Here is a 24,048-nt window from a genome sequence, read left to right as displayed (position 1 = left end):
CTCCTGATGGAGTGAACATTTCCTGCATTCTTGGTTGCCCAGAGGGGAGGGTCTAAAGGGGCCATTTGCCTTGGGCCCCCAGTTTGAGGGGGCCCCCAAACTCTGTGGCACGGCGACCTGGTGCATGGGTTTGCAGTGCTGCTCAGGTTTGGCCTGCCCGGCCCCTGACGCCACCTACGGAGGGGCGGGCGAGCCAAACGTAAGTGGCGTTGTGAGCCCCGGTGCTAGGCTGCAACACCACTCACATTTGGCCCATCCGCCTCCGTCCAAAGAGGGCGAGTGGGCCAAAAACCCGAGTGGCGCGGCGTCCTGCTTTAGCCACCTGAAATGTTGGGGTAGGGGGGGAGTTCTCTGTGCAATACCTAGATAAAACGCGCACACGTTACCAAATCACAGGCACAAGGAGGCAGGGGAATAGACCAGAGAGCTGGAATTGCCCATCCTGCCAATAGAGGGCCTTATCTCCTAGATTAGGGTTGGAGGCACATTGCCAAGAGACGTCCTGTACCCCGGCTATAAATAGAGACCATCAATCCATTGGTCTATTACCTTCCCCCAGCATGAAATTCACTAAGATCATCCTCTTAAAGTAGCCTCTTCTGCTTCCCGACTGAGCGGCAGGGACGCTAGTCCCCCCTGTATTGAGATCAAGTCAGTGCTGGGGGTCCGGGAGCTTCTGCAGTTATATACTGACCACTGCCCAGGGGGTGGCTCGCAACAGAAGAGGCATCCAAACAAAAAGCAGATGTTTCTGGGAGAAGTGGTGTCTTCTGGTGCCATGGGAGGATCTGCTGTCTACCTGCTGGTTGTGTTTGCATTCAGCTTATCAGCCGTGTCTCACAGCCAGCCGCTGTAAGTAACCCCGGGATTCGAAAGCAATGATCAGTGGAGATCAAAGTGTATGTGTGGGAATGGGGCATTTCCCTGAAGAGACCCTGGCCAAGATTCGCAATGGGGAGTTGGAGGGGGGGGGGCCTGCAGTTTTTAAGCACCCAACTTGATGCGCTTTGGAGGCCTGATTTTCAGAAGGGCGGGTGCTCTAAATCCCAAGATCCCTTATAAAGGTGCTGAAAACTCAAGGGCCCCAAATGACTAGTCGCTGCTGAAAAGCCTTCAAAAGACAAGTCAGGCCCCCAAAATCCTGGGATTGGCTGGACACTCGCAAGATTTTTATAAAAACAACAAACTGGGAGTTCTTATTTATCTTTGGGTTTCTGAGCCTTTTAGAGTCATGCTCAGGCCATGTTTTCAAGCTTTCGTCCCCGATCAGCAGTGCTAGAAACTTGCATTTGATGTCAACGAAAGCCGAGATCCTCACACAGTCACAGCCCTCTGGGAAGCTGGAGCTTCAAGGCAAACACCAAATCTTGCGAGACTTGCAGTAAACTCATGAGAGTTGGCAACACTGGCCACATGCTCTCAGTTTTGACTCTGCATGTGGGATCAGGCTTGTGGGTGGCTGGCCTGTGAAGGGCTAGAGGCCTGGGGCCAACCAACCCTAATTGCTAAGGTGGCTCAGCTGAGCAGGGGTCAGCTGATTTCCCTCTAAAGAGCTGAGAGCAGCAGGAATGTGGAGAGCAGGAAATTTCTAGGGAAATGGGGCCTTTTATTCTATGTCATGTTAATCCTATTTCAGTGGGATCAGCCAGCTCTGTCAGCTACAGTCTCAAGTTCAATAGAGAGTTATCTCTGTTTGTTCTGGATCTAGAGTTCATAGGAACACATGAAACCATAGGTAAATAACACCGACAATTACAAGAGCGTCTGCCTTTTAGTAGTTTTATTAAAATCACCAGCAAAGTGATAAATGTCACAGCATATACAATTCCTAGAGATAAGTACCATGGACCAGTTATACCTACCGACATACCCACATGCTCCTAGATGGTGTTAGAGTCTGTTGGCCCGCTCGTGGGTTGATCGATACGGGCGTGGTTCCTGTGGGAATTTCCCACAGGAAGCTCAATTTTCTTGCTCTGGGCACCCCCAACCCGCTCTTTCTTATTTATCTGTGTCCCCTGGAAACACAAGGGACCCTGAATTCTATAGGCCGTGTAGGTTCTCATTAACGTTGGCGTACCATCTTTATCTTGCGGTTAAGGCACGTGTTAGAGACAATATCTGTTGTTACAGCATTTTATTATTTAAATTTAAGACCTTATACTTTCGGAATATTACCAGTTGGTACCTCTTTCCCATAAGTTTTCGGGTTATTTCTCGGTCATGGCCTTGCGCCATCATTTCTTCTCTCCAATGCCTAAAATAGCTAAGCTAAAGTTTTGCAGGCCTCAGTCTAGAGGTTCTTGCGTTTCAGCTTGTCTTACTCATGTCTACTGCGTCGTTCCCCTAAATACTGATCAATCTTATACTTTTATAATCCTACAAATCAACTCCGGTGAACATACAATGAATATATGTAATATAACACATTGATTAATGATAACATCACACAATAAATGGATACTAAACTAAAATCATTGACTGCAGAGACTAGCACAGAGGCTGTAGGGTGTGACTAGACTCCAGTGCAGCCAGCTGGGACGTCAGGAGTGGGACAACAGGCAGGAAAAGTCTGGGGGTGACCTGATAAAGAGGTGCGCATGGATGCACTTGAGGAAGGACTGGCAAACTTTATTTTGAAATATTTGTTAATTGAATAAACCCAAACCTGGAATGGGCTGTGAAAGGGCTTGTGAGTTATTGCAGAAGCCCCTCGAAAGGGGGAAACTGAGGCAGGGAGCTGCCTGCTGGACTGGCTTGAGGCCATGAGGGGATGCGTGGGAGGAGGCTGCCCCACAACAATTACAATGTTACAATGGGACAGTTCTAAGCACTGAATGTTTGCAAGGGGGAAAGAAGGTGGCCAGAGTTTTGTGTCACCGGGCTGGGTTACGGCACCAGCTGCCCCAAATTTACCCCTGAAATTGACAAGAAATTCAAAGCCAAAGCTGAAGCCAAGGTAAACATCCCTAATACTCAGGCCCTGATCCTGCAAACACTCATGTGCTGAACTTTCCAACTCTGACCCGTCCCTCTCCCAGGCTCACATTGCTCTCCGGGGCAGGGACTGTCTCTTTGTTGTGCAGGTGTACAGCACCTACAACCTGATACCTTCCATTTTTGATCAGGGCCTCTAGGTGCTCCTGTGATACACATAATAAATAATCAGACTGTACGATCTTTGGGGCAGGGACTTTTTGTTTTTTGTTCATACAGCACCTAGCACAATGAAGGGAGGCAGCTCCTATGTGCCACTGTAATATACCTAATAAATAATCTGAAGTTGCAGATTGCTCCACTGTGACGAGGGCTTCTCCCGCTGGAAAAAAAGAAAGAAGATACATTGCAGCCCCTTTCTTGCCTGTGAACGTAATTAAAAGAAGCTCTGACAAACAGGCTAGACATAAAAATAGAGACACAAAGAATGAGAAAGAAAAGCAAAACATATAGGCCAAAAAAAATTATAAAAACACAAGAGGTGCAAGTTGTCTGATTTATTTGCATAATCAAGGCAGGAGACAAAGGTCTTCTCTGTTCTGCTTCTGCGTGTGGGAAGCTATGTCCATATATGTGTGATGTTTATTGGTTGAAACAGGGAACTAGGGGTCAGGACTCCTGGGTTCTATTCTCAGAACAGGGAGGGAATATTGTCCAGCGTTTAGAGCAGAGAACCCAGGAGCCCTAGCTCCTAGCCCGATTCTCAGAACAGCGAGGGAATATTTTCCAGAATTTAGAGCACAAAGACCAGGAGTCAAGACTCCTGGGTTCTACCACTCCTAATTCTATTACTACCCTGTTGTGGGTGAGTCACATGAGCATTTTGTGCCTCAGTTTACCCACTTGGCGGGGTCTGGGGTCAGGGTCTTGGCAGCTCCCCAACCACCAGGCCCCAGCTGCTTACCTTCTGATGGCGGCAAAGATCACTGCTCAAAGTAGCTCAAGCCAGGTGCAAGGTGCTGGAGTTTGGCTGACTCTGCTCTACCATCTCATCCCTTCCCTTACCAGATGCACGCTGATCACTCCAAGTGTCCTGCGTGTGGACAGCGAAGAGATGGTCATTGTGGAAGCTCATGGCCACCGTAGCCCGATCGAGGCGAGGATCACCGTGTATGACTTCCCACAGAGGAAAAGTGCCTTGGTTTCGACCACAGTCAGCCTGAGCCCTGGGAACGGCATGATGAACTCTGCCAAAATAAAGGTGGGGCTGGCGGGAGGCTACGCTTATCTGGGCGGGAAACGCTGACCTCTGTCTTATAAGATGGTAAATCAGAAGAGAACTGGATGGTTTGAGGGACAGGTCATGGCATACCAAGCCTTTCCCTCTTAATACTGGGGGGAACCTTTTCCAAAGCACCTAAGTGACTTAGGTGAGGGGAATGGCTCATGGCTCAGACTGCTCAAGGTAGTCCAAGCCAAAGGCAACCCAGGTGCGGAGAGATGAGTCTCTGTAAGGGCACTGGTATAAGTCACTGAGTACAGCAGTGACCTCCCATGTCTACCAATGGCTTTAAAATCTCAGTAGCTGAGAGTTAGGGTCGTAATGAAGGATCTTCTCCCATGATATAACGATGCTCCAGGTTCCTGCTCAGCTACTGCCAAAGGATGCCCAGAAGAAGCAGTATGTCTACATCGAAGCCAAGAGCAGCCTGTTCACCTTAGAGAAGGTGGTTCTGCTTTCACTCCACAGCGGCTACATCTTCATCCAGACGGATAAGACCATCTACACACCTGGGTCTACAGGTCAGTCCTTGGCTGGGGCTTTTCTTCTACCTTTTGCATCAGCGTCTAAACACATGGGTCAACATTTTCAGAAGTGGCTGCTAATTCTGAGCACCTCCCTTTACTGGGCTACTACTCCTCCCCAAATCCCTCCGCAAGGGCCTCCTTTTCAGTGGGGCTGAATTCAGTGAGGCGGTGTGGGTGAAGAATGTAGCACAAAAAGCCACTTTCAATGCACAACAAGAAGCCAGAGGAACTATGCTCCATATTCTGCAGAGTTGTCTTGTCTATGAACTACCCGTATTCATATATACAGACATCTCTCATTTAGAGAGGACTCCCGTAACAGCACGTAACATGTGAACGAAGACAGAAATCGGCCCCTAGAATTGTAGCGCCAAATCAACGCATTTTAAGATGGTTTTCTCAGAATAAGGCTCCCACGTTTTTTAACCATTGGAAGTGGTAGATTCTCCATCTCTTGATGTCCTCAGGTCGGGTTACCATATTGCAAGTTCCCAAATGCAGGACACTGCCCGGGGAGGGGGGAAGAGTGAGCTGGAGGGGGAGGGGAGTATTGCAGCCGTCACTCTCCGGCTGCCCACCTCTGAAGGCAGCACAGAAGTAAGTGGGGCGATACCGTACCAGGCCACCCTTACTTCTATGCTGCTTCTGGTGGTGGCCTTCACAGCTGGGCGCCCGGCCAGCAGCTGCTGGTGCTGAAAATGTTCTAACAATCTGGAGCCGAGGGACTCCGGGTCCTCCAGTCCCCCTGCCCCCTTCCCTGTCCAGGTCAAGTGTTCTCTGTCAACCTCTCGAAAAACACCCAGTTGCACGGGCGCCGCAGCGTTAGCACTGAGCAATGGTAAATGTGATGGGGTGGGGGTCGTGTTGTGAAACTCTGGACTAGGCAATGACAGTGGTCCCTTCTAGCCTTAACATCTAATAGATGGCGATGCTCTGGAACTGCTCCCCATGAAGCCAGTCAGGACTCTGGGGCAGTCGCCTTCCTGTGAGCAGCCTGTCTGCAGGGCACAAAGCTCACACAGTTTCCACCTTCCTGGGTCTGACCTCGGAGCATTCAGCATCCTCTGCCCCTCCGTGCGCTTCCCACAGCGAGTCCGCTCAGGCGGGGCTCCTGGGGAAGCCAGAGGGTCCTGCCCCACAACTCCGCAGTCAGACGTGACTCTCAGGCAGCCAGTAAAATAGAGGTTTATTAGATGACAGGGACATGGTCTAAAACAGAGCTTGTAGGTGCAGAGAACAGGACCCCTCAGCTGGGTCATCTCTGGGGGCAGTGAGCCAGACAACCACGTCTGCCCTTCACTCCATGTCTCCAGCCAGCCCCGAACTGAAACTCTCTCCAGCCCCTCCTCCTCTGGGCTTTGTCCCTTTCCCGGGCCAGGAGGGCACCGGATCCCTTTGTTCTCCAACCCTTTAGCTCTCACCTTGCAGGGGGGAAGGGCCCAGGCCATCAGTTGCCAGGAAACAGGGTGTCGGCCATTCTCTGTGTCCAGACCCCTGCACACACCTGCTCTCTAGGGCTCTGCAATGATCATACACCCTTACCCCACCCCCTAGATACTTAAGAACTGCCTAGGGGAAACTGAGACACCCCCACACTATTCAGAGGAAACATTAAGAACAGTCCCACTTCGTCACAACTGAGCAATGGTAAATGTAATGGGGTGGGGGTCGTGTTGTGAAACTCTGGACTAGGCATGACAGTGGTCCCTTCTAGCCTTAACATCTAAAAATGTCGATGCTAGTTCCTGGACTAGGTCCCATTATTGCCCCAATTGCCCCTGCCTGTGCCGACTGACTGTGCCAACTGACTGTGCCGACTGACTGACTTTCTCTTTCGGTAGTGAGGTACCGGCTTTTCACTGTGGGTCACATGTTGGACCCCATCTTGAAGGTGGTATCTGTGGAGCTCATGGTAAGATGTTTTCTATTTACCCAGCTTTCCTCCTCTGCGGATCTCTCTGCTTCACTTCCTTTCATGGACTAGCAAGCCTAGAGGCCAGGAGGTTGCGCTAACCGCTTGTCACGGGTGGCGGGCCCTTTAAGGGGAGTTAGATCCAGTCCTGCCTGTGACTAACCAGCTGTCTCCCAGCTGATGCCCAGCCCCTGAGGCCCTGGATCAGGTGATAGCTTGTCGGTCTTCTGGTCCAATAGAAGCCAGCAAATAGCTCAGTTGAGAGAGAGGACTCTGGGCTGCAACAGGAGACCCTGGATCAGAGAAGGGACCCAGAACCGGGCTCGCTGCATCCCAGTGAGGTGAAAAACCAGGCTGAGGGTAGCTGCTGTAGGGGCAGTGGGAGGGGACAGGTACCTGTTCTGGTTGGCATTGAACTGTGGATGAAACGTAAATGTGTCCCTGGGAAAAGGGACTGAAATACCCAGGCTGGAGGGAGCTTCCTGGATGTAGCTGGCTGGTGAGTTGGCCTGGTCCGTGACTGGGGCTCCTAGGCACTACAGTAATACACCTAATAAATAATGTACAGCGCCTTGCACGGTGGTTTCAGACTGATTCTTTCTGGTGCTTGGTTTCAGAATCCGGATGGGATTATTGTAGAGAAGAACATGGTGTCCTCGGTGGACCAAGGTGGCATCATCTCCAGGAGCTACAAGATCCCTGATATCGTGAAGTAAGCTGTAACAGTCGGGGGAAGGTGGTTATAATAGGATCTTCGTATACTTCCTGAGCTACAAGGACCAGCTTTCTTAGCCAAGGCTGTAGCAGGCACCTCAATCTCTGCATGAGCCCTCGCCACCACTAGAGGGGGACAGAGTACCACACAGAGTGGGCGTGACTTAGACACTAAGTGGGAGTGGCTTCCGCACATCCATGTTCCAATGTGTTTTTGTTGCACTTTGCCACCACATTTTCTGTATAATAATCGCCCATTTTTTACTTCTGTTTCCCAAGGGTTTGTTTTTTTAATGTTGCAGGTTCCAGTTAAGGAAAGGATGCCTCTATCTATTTACTTGTCAGCTTCCCACATCCCTAGGATACCTGACTGCATTGTGATAGTCTCACAACACCCCAGGGAGGTGTCAAAATATTAGTATTTCCATTTTGCAGATGGGGAAACTGAGGCCCAGAGAGATTTTAAGGTTCAGATTTTTCAAGCACTTAGTACTCATCTGCTCCCAGTATGGCCAGATTTGTATCAAAAGAGCCCAGGACAAGTTGTGCCTAAATGGGAGCTGAGCTTGAGCTCTGCTGGAAAATCTGCCCCTTGGGAACTTGTCCAAGGTCACACATGGTGTCTGTGGCAGGGCTGGGTGTGGGACCCAAAGCCCCCACTGCTCTAACGCACTGGACCCCACTCCTCTCCCAGAGCTGGGACTAGAACCCAGCTGTACTGATTTTCAGCCCCCACCTCTCTAACCACTAGACCCCACTCCCCTCCCCAAACCGGGATAGAACCCAGGCATCCTAGCTCCCAGCCCCCCTGCTCTAACCCACTCGACCACACTCCCCTGCCAGAGCTGAAAACATAATGAAGGAGCCCTGACTCCCAGCCCCCTGCTCTAACCACTGTACCCCATTCCCCTCCCAGAATAGAAAACAGAATGCCAATCTCCTGAGTCCCAGCCCAGTGCGTTAGGTCCACTAGCATACCACACCAGCCTGACTGAGCTAGACAGATCCTGCTCCCCACCGCATGGTCTGGGCTTGTGTCTTGCAGCAGCGGAGTGTGGAAGATTGTCTCCAAGTACGAGCATGCCTCTCAGGAGGCCTTCACCGCCGAGTTTGAAGTCAAGGAATACGGTACCTGCCCTGCCCCTAACAGGAGGGTGTTTCCTTATCGCAGCTGAATGGCTGGCTGGTTTCGGGATCCAGGAAGAATTTCTATCCCTTCCACTCCCACCTCCCGGGCACAGTGGGAAGAACTTTGGGGAGGCCCTTTTCGATGAGGGTCCGTGTGACCGTGGAACCTCTTAGGGCACTGAGCAGAGGGGGTGTTGTGGTCCGGTCCTACAGGGTGAGCAGGGACCGGAGCCCGAAGATTGCCTGAGTTTTGGGGTGAGCTGCAGGCTGTGTAAGGCCTCAATCCTTCCCACCTTCTAGGTGGTTTTTAAGCCCCATCAGCCACCTCTTCAGGAATAAGAGAGAGAATAGGGACATGCCAGGAGCCGCAGACCAGCTGCAGCAGCTAGAGGTTAAATTAGCCCCCCCGTCGGGCTCGCCTCTCACTGAAAGAGAAGAGCATGCTGGGAAAAAGCCTGACGTAGCAGCAGAGGACCACAGTCCTAGAGGAAGCACCTCTTAGTGGTGCCTTTCTGAGGGCCAGCTACCTACGGGGAGAGCATCCCGAGAGACCCAGCACCTGAGGTGTCCGAATCAATCCCAACCTTCCGATTCCCTTCGTTGATCCATCTCTCCATGGCTTATGGCCATCAGCTGCTTGCTGGGAGAGTCTCTCCCTCTCCCACTGTGTATCTTGGACACCGTCTCCTAGGACCCCCTGCCCCGTGGGGGTTGTGACCTCCAGCCAGATGGCCCTGGGCCCTCAGGTGACTGTTGCGGTGTCTCCGATCTTTTGCAGTGCTGCCTAGTTTCGAAGTGACCCTGGAGCCTTCCCAGAAGTTCTTCCTTGTTGACCAGAATGAGCTTAGCATCGACATTACAGCCAAGTGGGTCCCCCTCTTTCTCTCTGGCGTTTCTGCTGTGGTTCAGAGCTGCGGGGCAGACTTCTGGGGCTCGCGCATGAAGTATATAATCTCCTGCGGGGGGGCTAACGGTCGGCTCACATCCTGACCTATTCTAATCTGCGCTCATCGGTGTCTCCGGTAGGGTGACCAGACAGCAAATGTGAAAAATCGGGACGGGGTGGGGGGTAATAGGAGCCTATATAAGAAAAAGATCCCAAAATCGAGACTGTCCCTATAAATCGGGACATCTGGTCACCCTAGTCTCCAGACACCTGCTGCTCCTTTGTAGTACACTTATTTCTCCTGTTAATGGCCTCAGTGCTGGAGTCCGTTGGTTACCTGCTGTGTCTCTCCCTGGGGGCTACTCCACATAAGTGGATAACAGCCTACTACCGCTACCAGCGAGTGGATTTACTTCTTTCGCTCAAATGGTTCAGGCTTTGTGTCCTGATGCTCACCAGCCCCTCTGTGCCTCAGTTTCTTCTATCCATTAAATAGGAGTAATGCTGAGTATTTTCTCTCCCTGCCACGGTCTGTTTTCCACGCAGGTTCCTATATGGGAAGCCAGTTCAAGGCCAAGCCTATGCGCTTTTTGGAGTGATGGTGGATAATGATAAAAAGAGCATCGTGAACTCACTCAACAAAGTCCCGGTGAGAACCCTGCCCCTGAATGTAGCTTCCTGGCTACGATACACTGATGGGGCTGTAGTGGAGCAGGGTGCTTTGGGGGATATCTGCTCTGCTTTCAGAGTCTGAGATAAGAGCAGGAGCCAAAGGTAGAGTTTCAATCCATATCCAAATACAGCAAATATCCCGTCTCCGGCAATGTATAGCAAATGGGGGAAAAGGGGAAATAGGTAGCAATTAATATAAATTAGAAGTTTTGAAGGATAGAAAATTGATAAGGGAAGCTAAAGACAGCTGGGAAAAATCCATGGCTGGCAGAGCTAAGAACAATAAGGAGTATTTTAAAGTACATTAAGAACAAAAATATCCTAGCAGTGGTACAGGCCCATAACTAGATGGAGATGGTAAAACTGAAAGAAGGAAAGAAAGAGGCCAGGTGATGGAAACATGTTATTTTCCTGTCAATTTCAGATCAAGGATGGCAAAGGCTGTGCTAAGCTAACCAAAGAAATGTTGCGTAGCAGGTTCCCCAGACCCAGCGAGCTTCTCGGTCACTCAATCTATGTGACAGTGACAGTGCTGACGGACACAGGTAAAGGAGTGGTTCCCTTGGCTGGTTGCTGGGTTTTCAGACCAGAGCAGAGCTTAAGTGATGCATGGCTAACCCCAGCAGGCTTGGCACACGGCTGTGGCCTTCTGATCTTTCCAGTGCCTCTGTTACTGGGGATAGGGGAAGCACAGGGCTGGGTTTTGCTTTGTATCCTAAAAGCAGCAAAACATGGACTCATCTTCATCGCTGTTGTGTTTCAAACCTCAGAGTTCCTGTTCTCTGTATTACAGCAGAACCCCAGCTGAGATCAGGCCCCCGGTGCTGGTCACTGCACAGACACACAGGGAGAGACAGTCTCTGCCCCAGCTGAGATCAGGGCTCCCTGTCCCGGGCGCTGCACAGACACACAGGGAGAGACAGTCTCTGCCCCAGCTGAGATCAGGGTCCCGGTGCTGGTCGCTGCACAGACACACAGGGAGAGACAGTCTCTGCCCCAGCTGAGATCAGGGCCCCCTGGGCTGGGCGCTGCACAGACACACAGTTCCCGCCCTGGATAGCTCACAGTCTAAACAGACAGAGGAACGATCACTATCCCCATTTGATGTATGGTGAGCTGAGACCCAGAGCGATGAATAACTTGCTCAAGGTCACACACAGGAGTTGGTGACAAAGCCAGGCCTTGAACCCAGATCCCCTGAGTCCCAGTCCAGCCATCATCTCAAGACCAAACTTCTTCTTTTTTTTTTTTTTAATCCCCAAGGGAGTGACATGGTGGAGGCTGAGAAATTCGGGATCCACATTGTGACCTCTCCCTACAAAATCCTCTTCTCCAGATCTGCTACGTACTTCAAACCCGGGCTGCCCTTTAACCTGGTGGTACGTCCAGCCAGTGGCATTGCCAACGTATAACCTTCATAACGTTATCTTACAGCCTGATGTGGCTAGCAAACAGATCTGCATGCCGTTGGAGAGCAGGAATGATTCGCTTTCTAACGGTGTACAGCGTGAGAGCCTCTCTTCAGTGGTTCACAAGAAATCTTACCTGGAAGTGGTCATTGGAGCTGGCAAAAATAGACCGGTGTCTGCATTGCAACCACTGCTGGTGCAGGCTGGCCCCACTGGGCATGGCTCAGCATAGAGGCCCAGGATTGACTGAGCTCCCCTTAAGTGGAGGGGGTGCAGGGTTGAGCAGCGTTGTTGTCATAGGTACAGCCAGGACAAACAACATAGAACATAGAATATCAGGGTTGGAAGGGACCTCAGGAGGGCATCTAGTCCAACCCCCTGCTCAAAGCAGGACCAATTTCCCAATTTTTGCCCCAGATCCCTAAATGGCCCCTTCAAGGATTGAACTCACAACCCTGGGTTTAGCAGGCCAATGCTCAAACCACTGAGCTATCCCTCCCCCCCAACCATCTTGCTCCCAGCATCAGGGACCTGCCGAGAGCCAGGCTTTGTAACTGACCAGATCCGGCACAGGGGAGGACGCTGACCTGCAGGTTACATGCCTGGGCTGGGAGTATGTGGAGAACATCAGGCTCCAACGAGACCCACCGGGCACCGTCAACCATCACTAAGTTCACATCCATCCTCTCTCCTGTCATCTGATGACCAGGTCTCCGTGGTGAACGCAGACGGGTCCCCCGCCCCCCAGGTCCCCGTGCGCAGCGGGACAGGTGCCAGCGGTTTGACACAGGCTGATGGGACAGTGCAGCTGGCGATCAACACTCCAGCAGATGCATCTCAATTCTCAGTGAAGGTGCATGTCAGGTCACTTGGGGCAGGATGCTCCTTGGGTCCTGGTGCTGGTTCCCTACCCGTTCTGTTGATGATGGAAGTGGACCAGATTGGGGACAGGTCTGATCTAGGACCCTACAGGTCCTGGGCTCTGGCCAATGTCAAAGGCAGGAGGCAACTGGGTCTGATTCTCTATTGCTCATCCCACCTAAGACCCACCCGCAGAGCAATGGGCCTTCCTGGCTGACATAGCCCTGCCTTCTCCCCTCTAGACCCCAGTGCCAGGGGCACGCTGGAGAAGGGAGATGCCACGGCTGCTGCGCTCTGGCTAGTCTCTGCTTGTGGTGGCCCATAGGGGTTGTTGGGAGCAGAGGGTAGGTCAAAGCAGGCCTAAGGCTGCTCTAAACTGAAACTGGGGTCTGGGCCCAAGATGCAGGGACCACAAAGATGGCTTACATCCACATTGGGCCGCAAGATCCCAACTATCTAGTGCTGGGCCCATGTAAGTCAGTGGGAATTCTGCCATTGACTCCAGCCGTGTCAGGATCTGGCCCCTTTTAGACCTGGTCCTTAGCTGTCTCTGACGAAGAAAGTCTGTTGACCGTCCCCCATCGTCCCCCAGGTGGAAACTGTGGTTGCCAATCTCCGGCGGGAGCATCAGAGCTCGGCGGTCTGGGCCATGGTAGCCTACGGGTCGCAAGGGGGCTCGAGGAACTACCTGCACATCTCGGTGCCGGCCACTCAGCTCCAGCCGGGGAACGCCCTGCCTGTGAGCTTCAGTTTGCGGAACAGTAATGCTGGCATTCAGGGGCAGATCCACTATTTCACCTACCTGGTAAGAGGCAGCATCTCTGTGTGCGCAGCAGGGGAGGAGGAGGTGACAGGGGGCTGGCAGTCTGGACTCCTGGGGTCTAGTCCCAGCACTGGGCGGGGAGTGGAGTCTAGGACTCCGGGGTTTCCTTCCTGGCTGTATGTGATTTTGTGCTAACGGTATCATGGAGACTCATCCAGGGACAGTGAATGCCTTCTGCTTCCCCATCAGATCCTGAACAAAGGGAAGATCATCCAGGCTGGAAGGCAGGCCAGGCAAGCGGGACAAACTCTGGTGACCATGTTCCTGCCCATCACCCCAGACCTCATCCCTTCTTTCCGAATCGTGGCTTACTACCACGTAGGGCAGAAGGAGATCGTGGCAGACTCGGTCTGGTTGGACATCCAGGATTCCTGTATGGGAACGGTGGGTTGATCTTCTCTCTGGCACTTACGTCAATATATTTAAATGACCTGATGGATTCTGGTTGAGAGAGGAGAGCAGGTTCCCAGCGGGAGAAATGGTGAGCTATTCCCAGGGTAGATCTGACTCAGTCCTTACTCGCTGATTAAACATAAGATAGATAGTGACATTCTCGCCTCATGCTTACACCAGGGTATAACTCCACTGACTTCAGTGGAGTGACTCCTGATTTACCCCAGTGGGAGGCCAAGCGAGGCCATTAGGCGAGATCCTCAGCTGACGTAAATCATCTAAGGGCCACTGAAATTCTTCAGAGTGACATCCGTTTACACCAGCCGAGGATCTGGCCCACTGAGTTATCAGTGATTTACACCAGTGGGAGAAGAATCGGGTCTACTGACTTCAGTGGAGTTACTCCTGATTTACACCCCATGGAGGCAAAAGGAGAATCAGGCCCTCTGTGTTTCCTCAGGCACAGCTCTCCCTGGTGACAGGAGCAGAACTGTCAAAAAGGTTCCCGTTCTGCTCAGGAACAAACCAGAGATCTTGCAGTCTTTCACAAAAAAGATCAGAGCGAGACCACCCCCACCCTGGTATCCAGGGCGCTCACCTGGGCTGGGGGAGGGCATGGGTCCAAGTCTCTGCTCTGAAAGAGGGATGTGAACCTGGGGGTCCCATATCCCACTGGGCTGGTCTCAGCTCTGTTCCATTTCATGTAGATAACTAAATCTTCACTGGAGGAGAGCAAAAGATGTCTAGCCCAATGGTTAGGGCACTCCCCTGGTATATGGGAGACCCATTTCAAGCCCCTCCGCCAACTTGGGCAGAGCAGTGATTTGAACTTTATTAGCTCTTTTGGGGTCTCTCTCTCTCTCTCGCTGTCTCATTTTGAGCAGAAATTACACGCTACCTGAGAATCTTTCTCCACAGAAAGGACGCGCCCCTTGCCCAAGAGATGGTTTGCCTTTGACAGATTAGGATTGTTTTTTGACGGAAAACCATTTCATTGAAAAATTCCCATTCAATGCTGCCTGAGAAAGGGATTGGCTCAAGTCTCCTCCACTTCTAACTGCTAGGGGAGCGCTTCTTTAGCTCCAGTGGGTGATGTCTGTGTTTCTACAGCCCAAGGAGCGGGGTTCAAATCCCAGGGGCAGCGTGGGGATTCCATACCCTGGGAGCCCCATGGCCATGGGGAGGTCTCCCCATTCAGCAGTCACCCTCACGTGGCTGATTCATTCTTTCCTCTCGTCTCCATGAAAGCTGAAGGTAACAGGTGCGACGGAGCAAGACAACGATGTCCAGGTGCCGGGTGGGAAGATGAATCTCCGAGTGAAGGGAGATCCCGGCGCCAGGGTCGGGCTCGTGGCTGTGGATAAAGCTGTTTATGTGTTAAACAGGAAATATAAATTCTCCCAAGCCAAGGTGAGCGTACCGGCAGGGAGTGGTCGGGCATGGGGACCGAACCGGGGACCTGTGTGTCCACCCCTGGAGGAGGCCAGAGTACCACGTGCAGTGGGGGATGGGCTATATGAGAGGCTGAGGTCTCTATACCTCTGGTGATGGAGGGGAGTGGGGTCTAGTGGTTAGAGCAGAGGGGCTGGGACTCAGTACTCCTGGGTTCTGTTCCTGGCTCTGGGAAGGGAATGGGGTCTGGTGGGTGAGAGCCGGGGAGGCTGGGAGTCAGGACCCCTGGGGTCTTTCCCAAGCTCATAGAGGGGAATAGGGTTTAGTGGGTTTAGGGGACTGGGGTGTTCTATTCCTGGCTCTGGGTGGGAAGTGGTGCCTAGTGGTTAGAGCGGGGCAAGAGTAGGGGCTGGGCTGGGAGGCAGGAGTCCTGGGTTCCATTCCCAGCTCTGACACGGATGCCCGTCAGGGAGAGGGTGTTGACTGCAGGAGGATTTTAGGGCTGGCATGACCTGCGAGGCTGGATTCCCCACTACACCCATGATGGGTCTGAGGGAGGACGACTGCCCGGTTTCATCCACGGGAGGATCAAATTGAACGGACTTGGGGGAGGCCTAAAGGAAGTTGTGAGCTGGCTTTGTGCGTGCGCGTGAGCACTGCTGCCCCCTGCTGTCTGGACTTGGAGCTGCTCCACCATGTGTTCTCGACCTACAGGCATGCCCAGGCCTGGTGGGCTCCGGTGCTGCATTAAAGCGCTGGTTTCTTTGGGAGGGGTTGAATCCTACTGCTGCCAGTCTGCTTGTGGGGTTCAAGGTCTGACTAGTTTCAGAGTAGCAGCCGTGTTAGTCTGTATCCGCAAAAAGAAAAGGAGGACTCGTGGCACCTTAGAGACTAACCAATTTATTAGTGCATGAGCTTTCGTGGGCTACAGCTCACTTCATTGGATGCATGCAGTGGAAAATACAGTGGGCAGATTTTATATACACAGAGAACATGAAACAATGGGTGTTACCATACACACTGTAACAAGAGTGATCAGGAAAGGTGAGCTATGACCAGCGGGGGCGGGAGGAGGAGCCTTTGGAGGTGATAATCAAGGTGGGCCATTTCCAGCAGTTGACAAGAACAGCTGGAGGGGAAATAAACAAGGGGAAATAGTTTTACTTTGTGAAATGACCCATCCACTCCCAGTCTCTGTTCAAGCCTCAGTTAATTGTATCCAGTTTGCAAATTAATTCCAATTCCGCAGTCTCTCGTTGGAGTCTGTTTTTGAAGTTTTTTTGTTGAAGAATTGCCACTTTTAGGTCTGTAATCGAGTGACCAGAGAGATTGAAGTGTTCTCCGACTGGTTTTTGACTGTTACAATTCTTGACGTCTGATTTATGTCCATTTATTCTTTTGCGTAGAGACTGTCTGGTTTGGCCAATGTACATGGCAGGGGGCATTGCTGGCACATGATGGCATATATCACATTGGTAGATGTGCAGGTGAACGAGCCTCTGATAGTGTGGCTGATGTGATTAGGTCCTATGATGGCGTCCCCTGAATAGATCTGTGGACACAGTTGGCAACGGGCTTTGTTGCAAGGATAGGTTCCTGGGTTAGTGGTTCTGTTGTGTGGTGTGTGGTTGCTGGTGAGTATTTGCTTCAGGTTGGGGGGCTGTCTGTAGGCAAGGACTGGCCTGTCTCCCAAGATCTGTGAGAGTGATGGGTTGTCCTTCAGGATAGGTTGTAGATCCTTGATGATGCGTTGGAGAGGTTTTAGCTGGGGGCTGAAGGTGACGGCTAGTGGCGTTCTGTTATTTTCTTTGTTGGGCCTGTCCTGTAGTAGGTAACTTTTGGGTACTCTTCTGGCTCGTCCCTTCTGATCTGAACCTCTATGAATCTACCCTAGGTACTTATGAAAGCGGGGGGGAATCGTCCCGCTATTGTGAGGAACTTTCCTGGCTTCTATACTACTCCGGTGAAATGGGCTCGCGGAAAGATCTGAGTCCTCGCTCCCACTTCCTTTATCCAGAGGCCTCCCTGCCCTCAAGGACTCCCCTTCCACTCTCCTGTCTGGCAGAGTCCTCGTCACCCCAACAAGGCTGGGCCCAGGATTCCTGGGGGGGCTCGACCCCCAACCTTGCTGTGGTCACCCAGGACAGGGGCTAGGGTGTCCCCACTCCGGGGTGCTCTCTCTGTGCTGGACACTTCACTGATCACTGCATACAATTTAAAGCAAATACAATTTATTTAGTCAGCAATTAGTTTAAAAAGGAATAGGGAAAAATGGAAACGGTTAAAGGAAAACACATCACCCTGCTCTGTGGCAGGGAACGTTACAAACAGGGTCTCTGGGATGTCAGGGCAGTTCACAGTCTGCTCCTTGTAGGTCCCAGGCCCCTTCTCAGGCCCTGGCTGTGGTGCAGGGATGCTGTGGGTTGGACACTTGCTCTGGCGGTGGCCACACGCCCTCAGGCTCTAGGTGGCAGGACTCTTCTTCCCAGCGTCGCCCCTGCCCCGTTGGGGTTACGATCCCCCTCCACGTCTGGCCTGCAAAGCCCCTTGGCTGGGGGCATCTCCCTGCACTGGGCCTGCTTCCCAGGGTCCCCCTCGCTCCCCCCAGCTGCTCACCGCACCCAGCTCCAGACTGCTCCAGCCCCAGCCCCAGCTCCAGCTCCACCACTCGGTCTCTGCTGGGCTGCTGCTGCTGCCCTGCCTCCAGCTCCCTGGGCTGCTTCTCTGGCCCCTCTGGCTCTGGTTGCTACAGCTCTGCTCCCAGGGTCGGCTCTCCCTGGGCTGTGCCTCTGGCTCTGGGGCTGCAGCTCTGCTCCCAGGGTCGGCTCTCCCTGGGCTGTGTCTCTGGCTCTGGGGCTGCAGCTCTGCTCCCAGGGTCGGCTCTCCCTGGGCTGTGTCTCTGGCTCTGGGGCTGCAGCCCTGCTCCCAGCACAAGGTCTGCTCTCCCTGGGCTGTGTCTCTGGTTCTGGGGCTGCAGCCCTGCTCCCAGGGTCGGCTCTCCCTGGGCTGTGTCTCTGGCTCTGGGGCTGCAGCTCTGCTCCCAGGGTCGGCTCTCCCTGGGCTGTGTCTCTGGCTCTGGGGCTGCAGCCCTGCTCCCAGCACAGGGTTGGCTCTCCCTGGGCTGTGTCTCTGGCTCTGGGGCTGCAGCCCTGCTCCCAGCACAGGGTCGGTTCTCCCTGGGCTGTGCCTCTGGCTCTGGGGCTGCAGCTCTGCTCTGGATCTCTCTGGATCTGGCCCAGCTCTGCTCCCCAGCTCAGCTTGGGCCCCTGCTTTCTCCTTAGCTCGGCCCCAGTCTGACTGACCCAGACAATTCCAGCTCACATGGAGGAGGGAACCCATCCTGGCCTCCTGACTCCCTGATTATCCTGCCTGCCCTGTCAATCCGGCTGACCTGGAGCATTGGCCTCTTCCTTTTTGGTACTGGGAGCTAGCCAACCAAAACACCCCCACTGAATGTTAGTAAGGGGACAACCCCTTACACTTACAGGGCCACAATTACTGTAGGACCTGAGCGTCTCACAATCTGTTATCCCCATGGTACAGATGGGGAAACTGAGGCCCAGAGAGGCTAAGTGACTTACCCAAGGTCACCCAGGGAGTCTGGGGCAGAGCAGGGAATGGCATCGTGTCCCCTCTTGTCTCTCCAGATCTGGGACGCAGTGGAGAAGAGCGACATCGGCTGCACCCCCGGCAGCGGCAAGGACCACGTCGGGGTGTTTGCGGACGCTGGGCTGCTGCTTCAGACCAACGTTGGCATTGAGACGCCCCAGCGGGCAGGTGACCCGGTCGTGCCACAGGGCTCTCCAGTGCAGGGCAGCATGGGATCGAGCCCGCTGCTCATACCGCGTGGGAACAGAGCGAATACAGCCCCAGAAGTCCCTCCCTTTATTAAGTCCCCCCTTTCCACCCGCGGTACAACCCAGCCTGGTCTTTTAGGGCAGTGGTTCTCAACAAGGTTTCAGGGGGGCTGCCAAGTAGGGCCAGAGTTAGACTTGCTGGGGTCCAGGACAGAAAGCCAACGCCTCACTGCATGGGACTGAAGCCCGGGGCCCCAAGTCCCGCCACCTGGGGCTGAAGCTGAAGCCTGAGCAATGTAGTTTCGTGGGGGCCCCTGTGGCATGGGGCCCTGGGCAACTGCCCTGCTTCCTACCCCCTAATGCCGGCCCTGGCTTTTGTATGCAGAAAACCAGTTCTTGTGGCACAGGGGGGCCGTGGAGTTTTTATAGCGTGTCGGGAGGGGCTCAGGAAGGAAAAGGTCGAGAACCCCTGCTCTAGGGGGTGCTGGGTTGCAGGGAGCAGGGTGGGGGCTCCCATCCTAGTCAGCGCTGACCCCAGTAGCCCAGTGTGGTGCTAGGGGGCGCTGTGTTGCAGGGAGCAGGCTGGAGTATCAGTAGGAGGCGCTCTTCCCTCTGAATCAGCGCTGACCCCAATGCCCCAGCACTGTGCTACCAGAGGTGGGAGAAGCGTGAAACCAAGACCAGGAAAGAGCCACAGCGTTTCTCCCCTGAGCCGGACTAATGCCACATCCCCACGACGCTGACGTGTGTTACTCTCTCTTGCCAGAGTCCCGCTGCTCCCAGCCCGCTCGGCTTCGGCGCTCGCCCCTGATCGCAGGGAGAAAAGCTGCCAAAGGTGGGTGCCCCTCTGCACGGCCTCGCCCGGGCACGCACGCTCGTGCCCTCGGCTTGCACGCACTCTTGCACCCTCTGCGTGCACGGACTCGCACGCCCTCTGCTTGCACGCACTCTCGTGCCCTCTGCTTGCACGCACTTGCATGCCCTCTGCTTGCACGCCCTCGCACGCCCTTTGCACGTGCCCCCTTCCCGCTGCTGCTCTCGCACGCACTCTCTCCCTCTCTCGCGCTCGTGCCGCGCGCTGAGGGGGCCCTGCTTTCCCGCAGCGAGGCAGTATCCGAGCCAGCGCCTGCGGAAATGCTGCCAGGACGGCATGCAAGAGAACCCCATGGGCTACTCTTGCGACCGACGAGCCAAGTACATCCTGGAGGGCGGCGAGTGCGTCCAAGCCTTTCTCGACTGCTGCAAGCACATCTTCAACAGGCCCCTCCAGGTCCACAGGAAGTTCCTGTTCTCAAAGCACGTGTTAGGTAAGACTCCGTCTGCACTAGGGGATATGGGTTGCAACAGTGATTAGTGTCGCCTGCACTAGGAGAGCTGGGATCTCGTAAGAAGTTTGAGTCTGCTGTGTCTGCCAGCTAATGGGCTCAAACAGCAGCCTAAGGGACTCCTTGCCGCAGTATATTAGCGCCAGGGGTAAAAGCTCACATTTTTAGCACCGTTGGTCCAGGGTTCAAACCCCCAGTCGGGCCTATTACGTTAGCCTGGCTGTAACACACCAGGCATGCAGGCCCCGTAGCTTCCAGGGAAACCCAGGAATTCCCACCCATCACTGGGCTCGCTCTGGCTCAGGGCTGGGCTGACCCCCTGTTTCGCTCCCCCTCAGCGGCATCCGTTCCTGTGATGGCCCCCGGGAGGAGCCAGGAGCCTGTGGCTGAAGTCGCAGAGGACGGGGAGTACCTGGCGGACGAGGACATCGTCTCCAGGAGCCAGTTTGCCGAGAGCTGGCTCTGGCAAATGGAGCTGCTGCCGCAGGAGGCCGAGTCGGACGGGTACGGGTCACACCGCTCGAGGGCGAAGGAGAAACACTGAGGGGCAGATTCATCCTGGCGCAGGCTGGGCTTCCCATATTCCATGTCGCCCCCTCAGGACTTTGCAGGGGCACCCGATACCCAGAGCATGGGTGTTCTCTGGCCCCGCCCCTTTTCTCTCCCAGTCTGGCCATGCCCCTTTCCTCTCCCAGTCTGGTCCCTCCCTGCTTGGCCCTCCCCATGCCCTGCCTCCACTCGCACTCAGACCCGGGGGGGGGTCTTGTCTCTGCAGCCAGAAGGGTCCCCCAACCTGATCAGTTCTGCTCCCGTCTCTTCCAGGCTGGCTTCCAGAACGGTGCCGGTGTACCTGGAGGACTCCATCACCACCTGGGAGGTGCTGGCCGTGAGCCTCTCCGGGACAAGGGGTAAGACTGGGAGCCGTGTGTCCACCTTAGCCAAGCGGGGAAGGACAGACGTGTGGTTAAAGCACGGGCCTGGGAGTCAGGTCTCCTGGCTTTGGGAGGGAGTAGTGGCTAGAGCGGGTTGGGAGCCAAGACAGCTGGATCCTGTCTCCAGCTCTGGGAGGGGAGTGAGGGCTAGTGGTTACAGCAGACTGGGCCTCAGGCCTCAGGGGGGAGGGCTAGCTCAGTGGTTTGAGCTATTGGCCTGCTAAACCCAGGGTTGTGAGTTCAATCCTTGAGGGGGCCATTTAGGGATCTGGGGCAAAAATTGGGGATTGGTCCTACTTTGAGCAGGGGGTTGGACTAGATGACCTCCTGAGGTCCCTGCCAACCCTGATATTCTATGACTCCTAGCTTTTATTCCCAGCTCCGACACTGACATGCCATCCGCCTCCTGCACATCACCACTACCTCGTTCTGTGCCTCAGTTTCCCTCTCTCTGAAACAGAGTTAATCCTGTGGATTAACCAGGTTAAGATTTTTGGAGCATCTTGTGATTTATAACACCCTGATTCTCTTTCCTATGAGGCCAGATGGTTGGGGAGCCGGGACTAGAACTTGCCACTGCAAAGACACGATGCTGCCCCGGGAGCAAACAGAAATTCCCTTTCTTGGTAGGAGAAGCTGCGGGCTGGTCAGGCCTAAATTTTAGGCCCAACCCAGGCCCGAACTGGAGCCAATCCCATGCAACCCGAGCGGGTCGAGTGGTTTTCCAACCCGAGCCCCACGCAGCACCGTTGCGTCCTACCCAGGGGGTTGGTGTGGCGGCAGCTCTGAGCGACAGCGGCCCGGAGCGCTGTTCCTGCCGGCCGCCGTGCCCTGCTGCACTGTGTGTGTGCGTCCAGCCCAGGGAGGGCGGGGGTGGCTGGCTCGCATGGGGCATGGAGGGGAGCCGACCCGAGCCCACCCTGGGAGGGTCGGGATGTTTTCCAACCTAAGCCAACACTTGTAGCCGGGTTTGGGTCAGGTTGCAGGGCTCGAACCAGTAGCATCTTCTCTTTGGACCTACCCACTAGATGGCAAAGTCAGGCACACCCCCAGAGGGGGAGGACAGCCCTATTCCACCCCAGAGGTCGGTGCACTTCAGTGGTGTGATCCTCATATACGCAGCACTCGCGGATCCCCGCTGCGGGTGATACGTGTAGAGGAGGCTGTGGAAGGTGCCCACTGCCGAGTGATCTGATCCAAGGAGGGGTGGGCTTTGACTGGACTCCCTTCCCATTGCAGGGATCTGCGTGGCCGAGCCTTATGAAATAACGGTGATGAAGCAGTTCTTCGTTGATCTCCGGCTGCCCTACTCCGTGGTGCGGAACGAGCAGGTGGCCATCCGGGCCGTGCTGTACAACTACGCACCCCGGGCTCTCCAGGCGAGTAGAGATCAGCCCTGCCCTGGCGGATGGGTGGAAGATGCCTGTTGGTAGAGGAAGGCAATGGGAGTGGTGTCTAGTGGTTAGAGCAGGGGAGGGTGGGAGTCAGGACTCCTGGGATCTATTCCTACCTTGAAGAAGTGAGAGCAGTGTAGCCATTAGCAAAGAGGAACCCAGGACTTCTGGGTTCTGTTGCTAAAGGTGGGATGGAGTGTGATCTAGTGCTTGGTGCTGGGAATTAGGGCAGCTAGGTTCTCACCGTGAATAGCTTGCTTCTTCTCTCTCTGACTCAGTTTCCCTCTCTATAAAAGGGGGCTAATTATATTTACTCACCTCCGGGAGGGAGGGTTAATTAACATACACTTGTGAAGCGAGTCAAGGTTTTTACATGAGGAGGGTGAATGGTTAATTGGCTATGGATGAAAAGGAGATTTGTTGTGGAGAATATCACTGCCTGGACTGAGGTGATCAGTGACATACTGAGGTGAACATAAGAACGGCCACAGTGGGTCCAATCAAAGGTCTGTCTAGCCCAGTGTCCTGTTTTCCAACAGTGGCCAATGCCAGGTGCATCAGAGGGTGGCGGGGTAGACTGGGGTGAAGAACACAATGGGGGCCTGGAGGTAAGACACTTAGAGGTGAGACCCCAGCCACCAAGTTGGCAGTGTGGATCAGAACGCTCCTCTACCTACCACAATTCTGGAGTGTCCTGGTTCTGATCCACAGTGGAGATTGGAGCCAGACACATAGTTTTAATCTGGATCAGAACTTTTCCATAGCTTGTGGAGTATTTTGGATCCAGGCTTCTGGTTCTGACCTATAATGGAGACCGGGGCCAGACACGCAGTTTGGGTCTGGATCAGAACTTCCCTAGAATGTGGAGGTATTTGGATCTGGGGTTTTGGATTCTGGTTCTCACAAGGCCTAGGCGCTTAGCCTTACTTTGAGGGCTTAGGTGGTTCCTGGAGCGGTGCCAGCTGGACCCACAGGATGGTTCTCCCAGCGTGGCTGCTGATGAGGTTGCTTGGCTTGTGGCTCGCAGATCCGGGTGGAGCTGATGTACAACGAGAAGATCTGCAGCTCCAGCAGGCGCGACAGCCGGTTCCGGCAGGAGCTGGTGGTCCAAGCCGGAGCCTCTCGAGCCGTCTCCTACGTGATCATCCCCCTTGAGCTGGGGGAGGTGGAGATCGAGGTGACAGCGGCCATCCATGGGCTCCCCATTGCAGATGGCGTGAAGAAGAAGCTCAGGGTGGTGGTAAGTGTCAGAGACAGATGATTACAAGTCACGGCATCACCTGACTGGCTAGTGCTGCTGTTTTTAAGCTAAGCATGGATCGGCCTGTTCAGAATTTAGCTGAGAGGCCTCCAAGGAAGAAGTGGGGGTAACTCAGCAGGGGATGGTGCTGGGGCAGTTGCACTGTAATGAACAATGTGGCTGGCTCAGCTGGGGGTGCTTGCCCCTTGGAATTGTCCCTGGTACTGGGGGGGGAGGGGTATTGTGCTCCTGGGGCTCAGTAGGGGATCAACTTGGGGGTCCTACTAGCTGATGCCGGTGTGGGAGAGTGGCTAGGAGACGCCCACCAGCCTGCAGTGTCAGTTCTCTGCGATTGGTCGGTAGTTCCCAGTGCTGGGGGTTGGTATAAGGATAATCAGGGGGTGGGTGAGGCAGAGACCTCGCC

General features: G+C 54.1%; 1 protein-coding gene across 1 annotated transcript in view; it reads left to right on the top strand.

The window, feature by feature from the left end:
- The first annotated feature begins 626 nt into the window (after positions 1-626).
- The window catches only part of LOC141974845 (complement C3-like), a 46,765-nt gene continuing 23,343 nt past the window's right edge, over positions 627-24,048 (top strand). Inside the window, exons 1-21 of the mRNA XM_074934861.1 lie at positions 627-852; positions 4,006-4,198; positions 4,578-4,740; positions 6,588-6,658; positions 7,276-7,370; positions 8,418-8,500; positions 9,279-9,366; positions 9,933-10,035; positions 10,483-10,603; positions 11,322-11,437; positions 12,177-12,320; positions 12,921-13,133; positions 13,341-13,535; positions 14,793-14,954; positions 18,584-18,713; positions 19,500-19,568; positions 19,837-20,040; positions 20,397-20,562; positions 20,881-20,966; positions 22,230-22,369; positions 23,412-23,624. Of these exons, the coding sequence (XP_074790962.1) occupies positions 746-852; positions 4,006-4,198; positions 4,578-4,740; positions 6,588-6,658; positions 7,276-7,370; positions 8,418-8,500; positions 9,279-9,366; positions 9,933-10,035; positions 10,483-10,603; positions 11,322-11,437; positions 12,177-12,320; positions 12,921-13,133; positions 13,341-13,535; positions 14,793-14,954; positions 18,584-18,713; positions 19,500-19,568; positions 19,837-20,040; positions 20,397-20,562; positions 20,881-20,966; positions 22,230-22,369; positions 23,412-23,624 (2,862 nt within the window). The 5' untranslated portion in view covers positions 627-745. The remainder of the gene's footprint in view (positions 853-4,005; positions 4,199-4,577; positions 4,741-6,587; positions 6,659-7,275; positions 7,371-8,417; positions 8,501-9,278; positions 9,367-9,932; positions 10,036-10,482; positions 10,604-11,321; positions 11,438-12,176; positions 12,321-12,920; positions 13,134-13,340; positions 13,536-14,792; positions 14,955-18,583; positions 18,714-19,499; positions 19,569-19,836; positions 20,041-20,396; positions 20,563-20,880; positions 20,967-22,229; positions 22,370-23,411; positions 23,625-24,048) is intronic.

This window comes from Natator depressus, chromosome 20 (assembly GCF_965152275.1).
Source record: "Natator depressus isolate rNatDep1 chromosome 20, rNatDep2.hap1, whole genome shotgun sequence".
Classification (NCBI taxonomy): domain Eukaryota; kingdom Metazoa; phylum Chordata; order Testudines; family Cheloniidae; genus Natator; species Natator depressus.
Note: the sequence above shows the minus strand (reverse complement) of the source record. Positions and strands in the feature narration are given on the sequence as shown.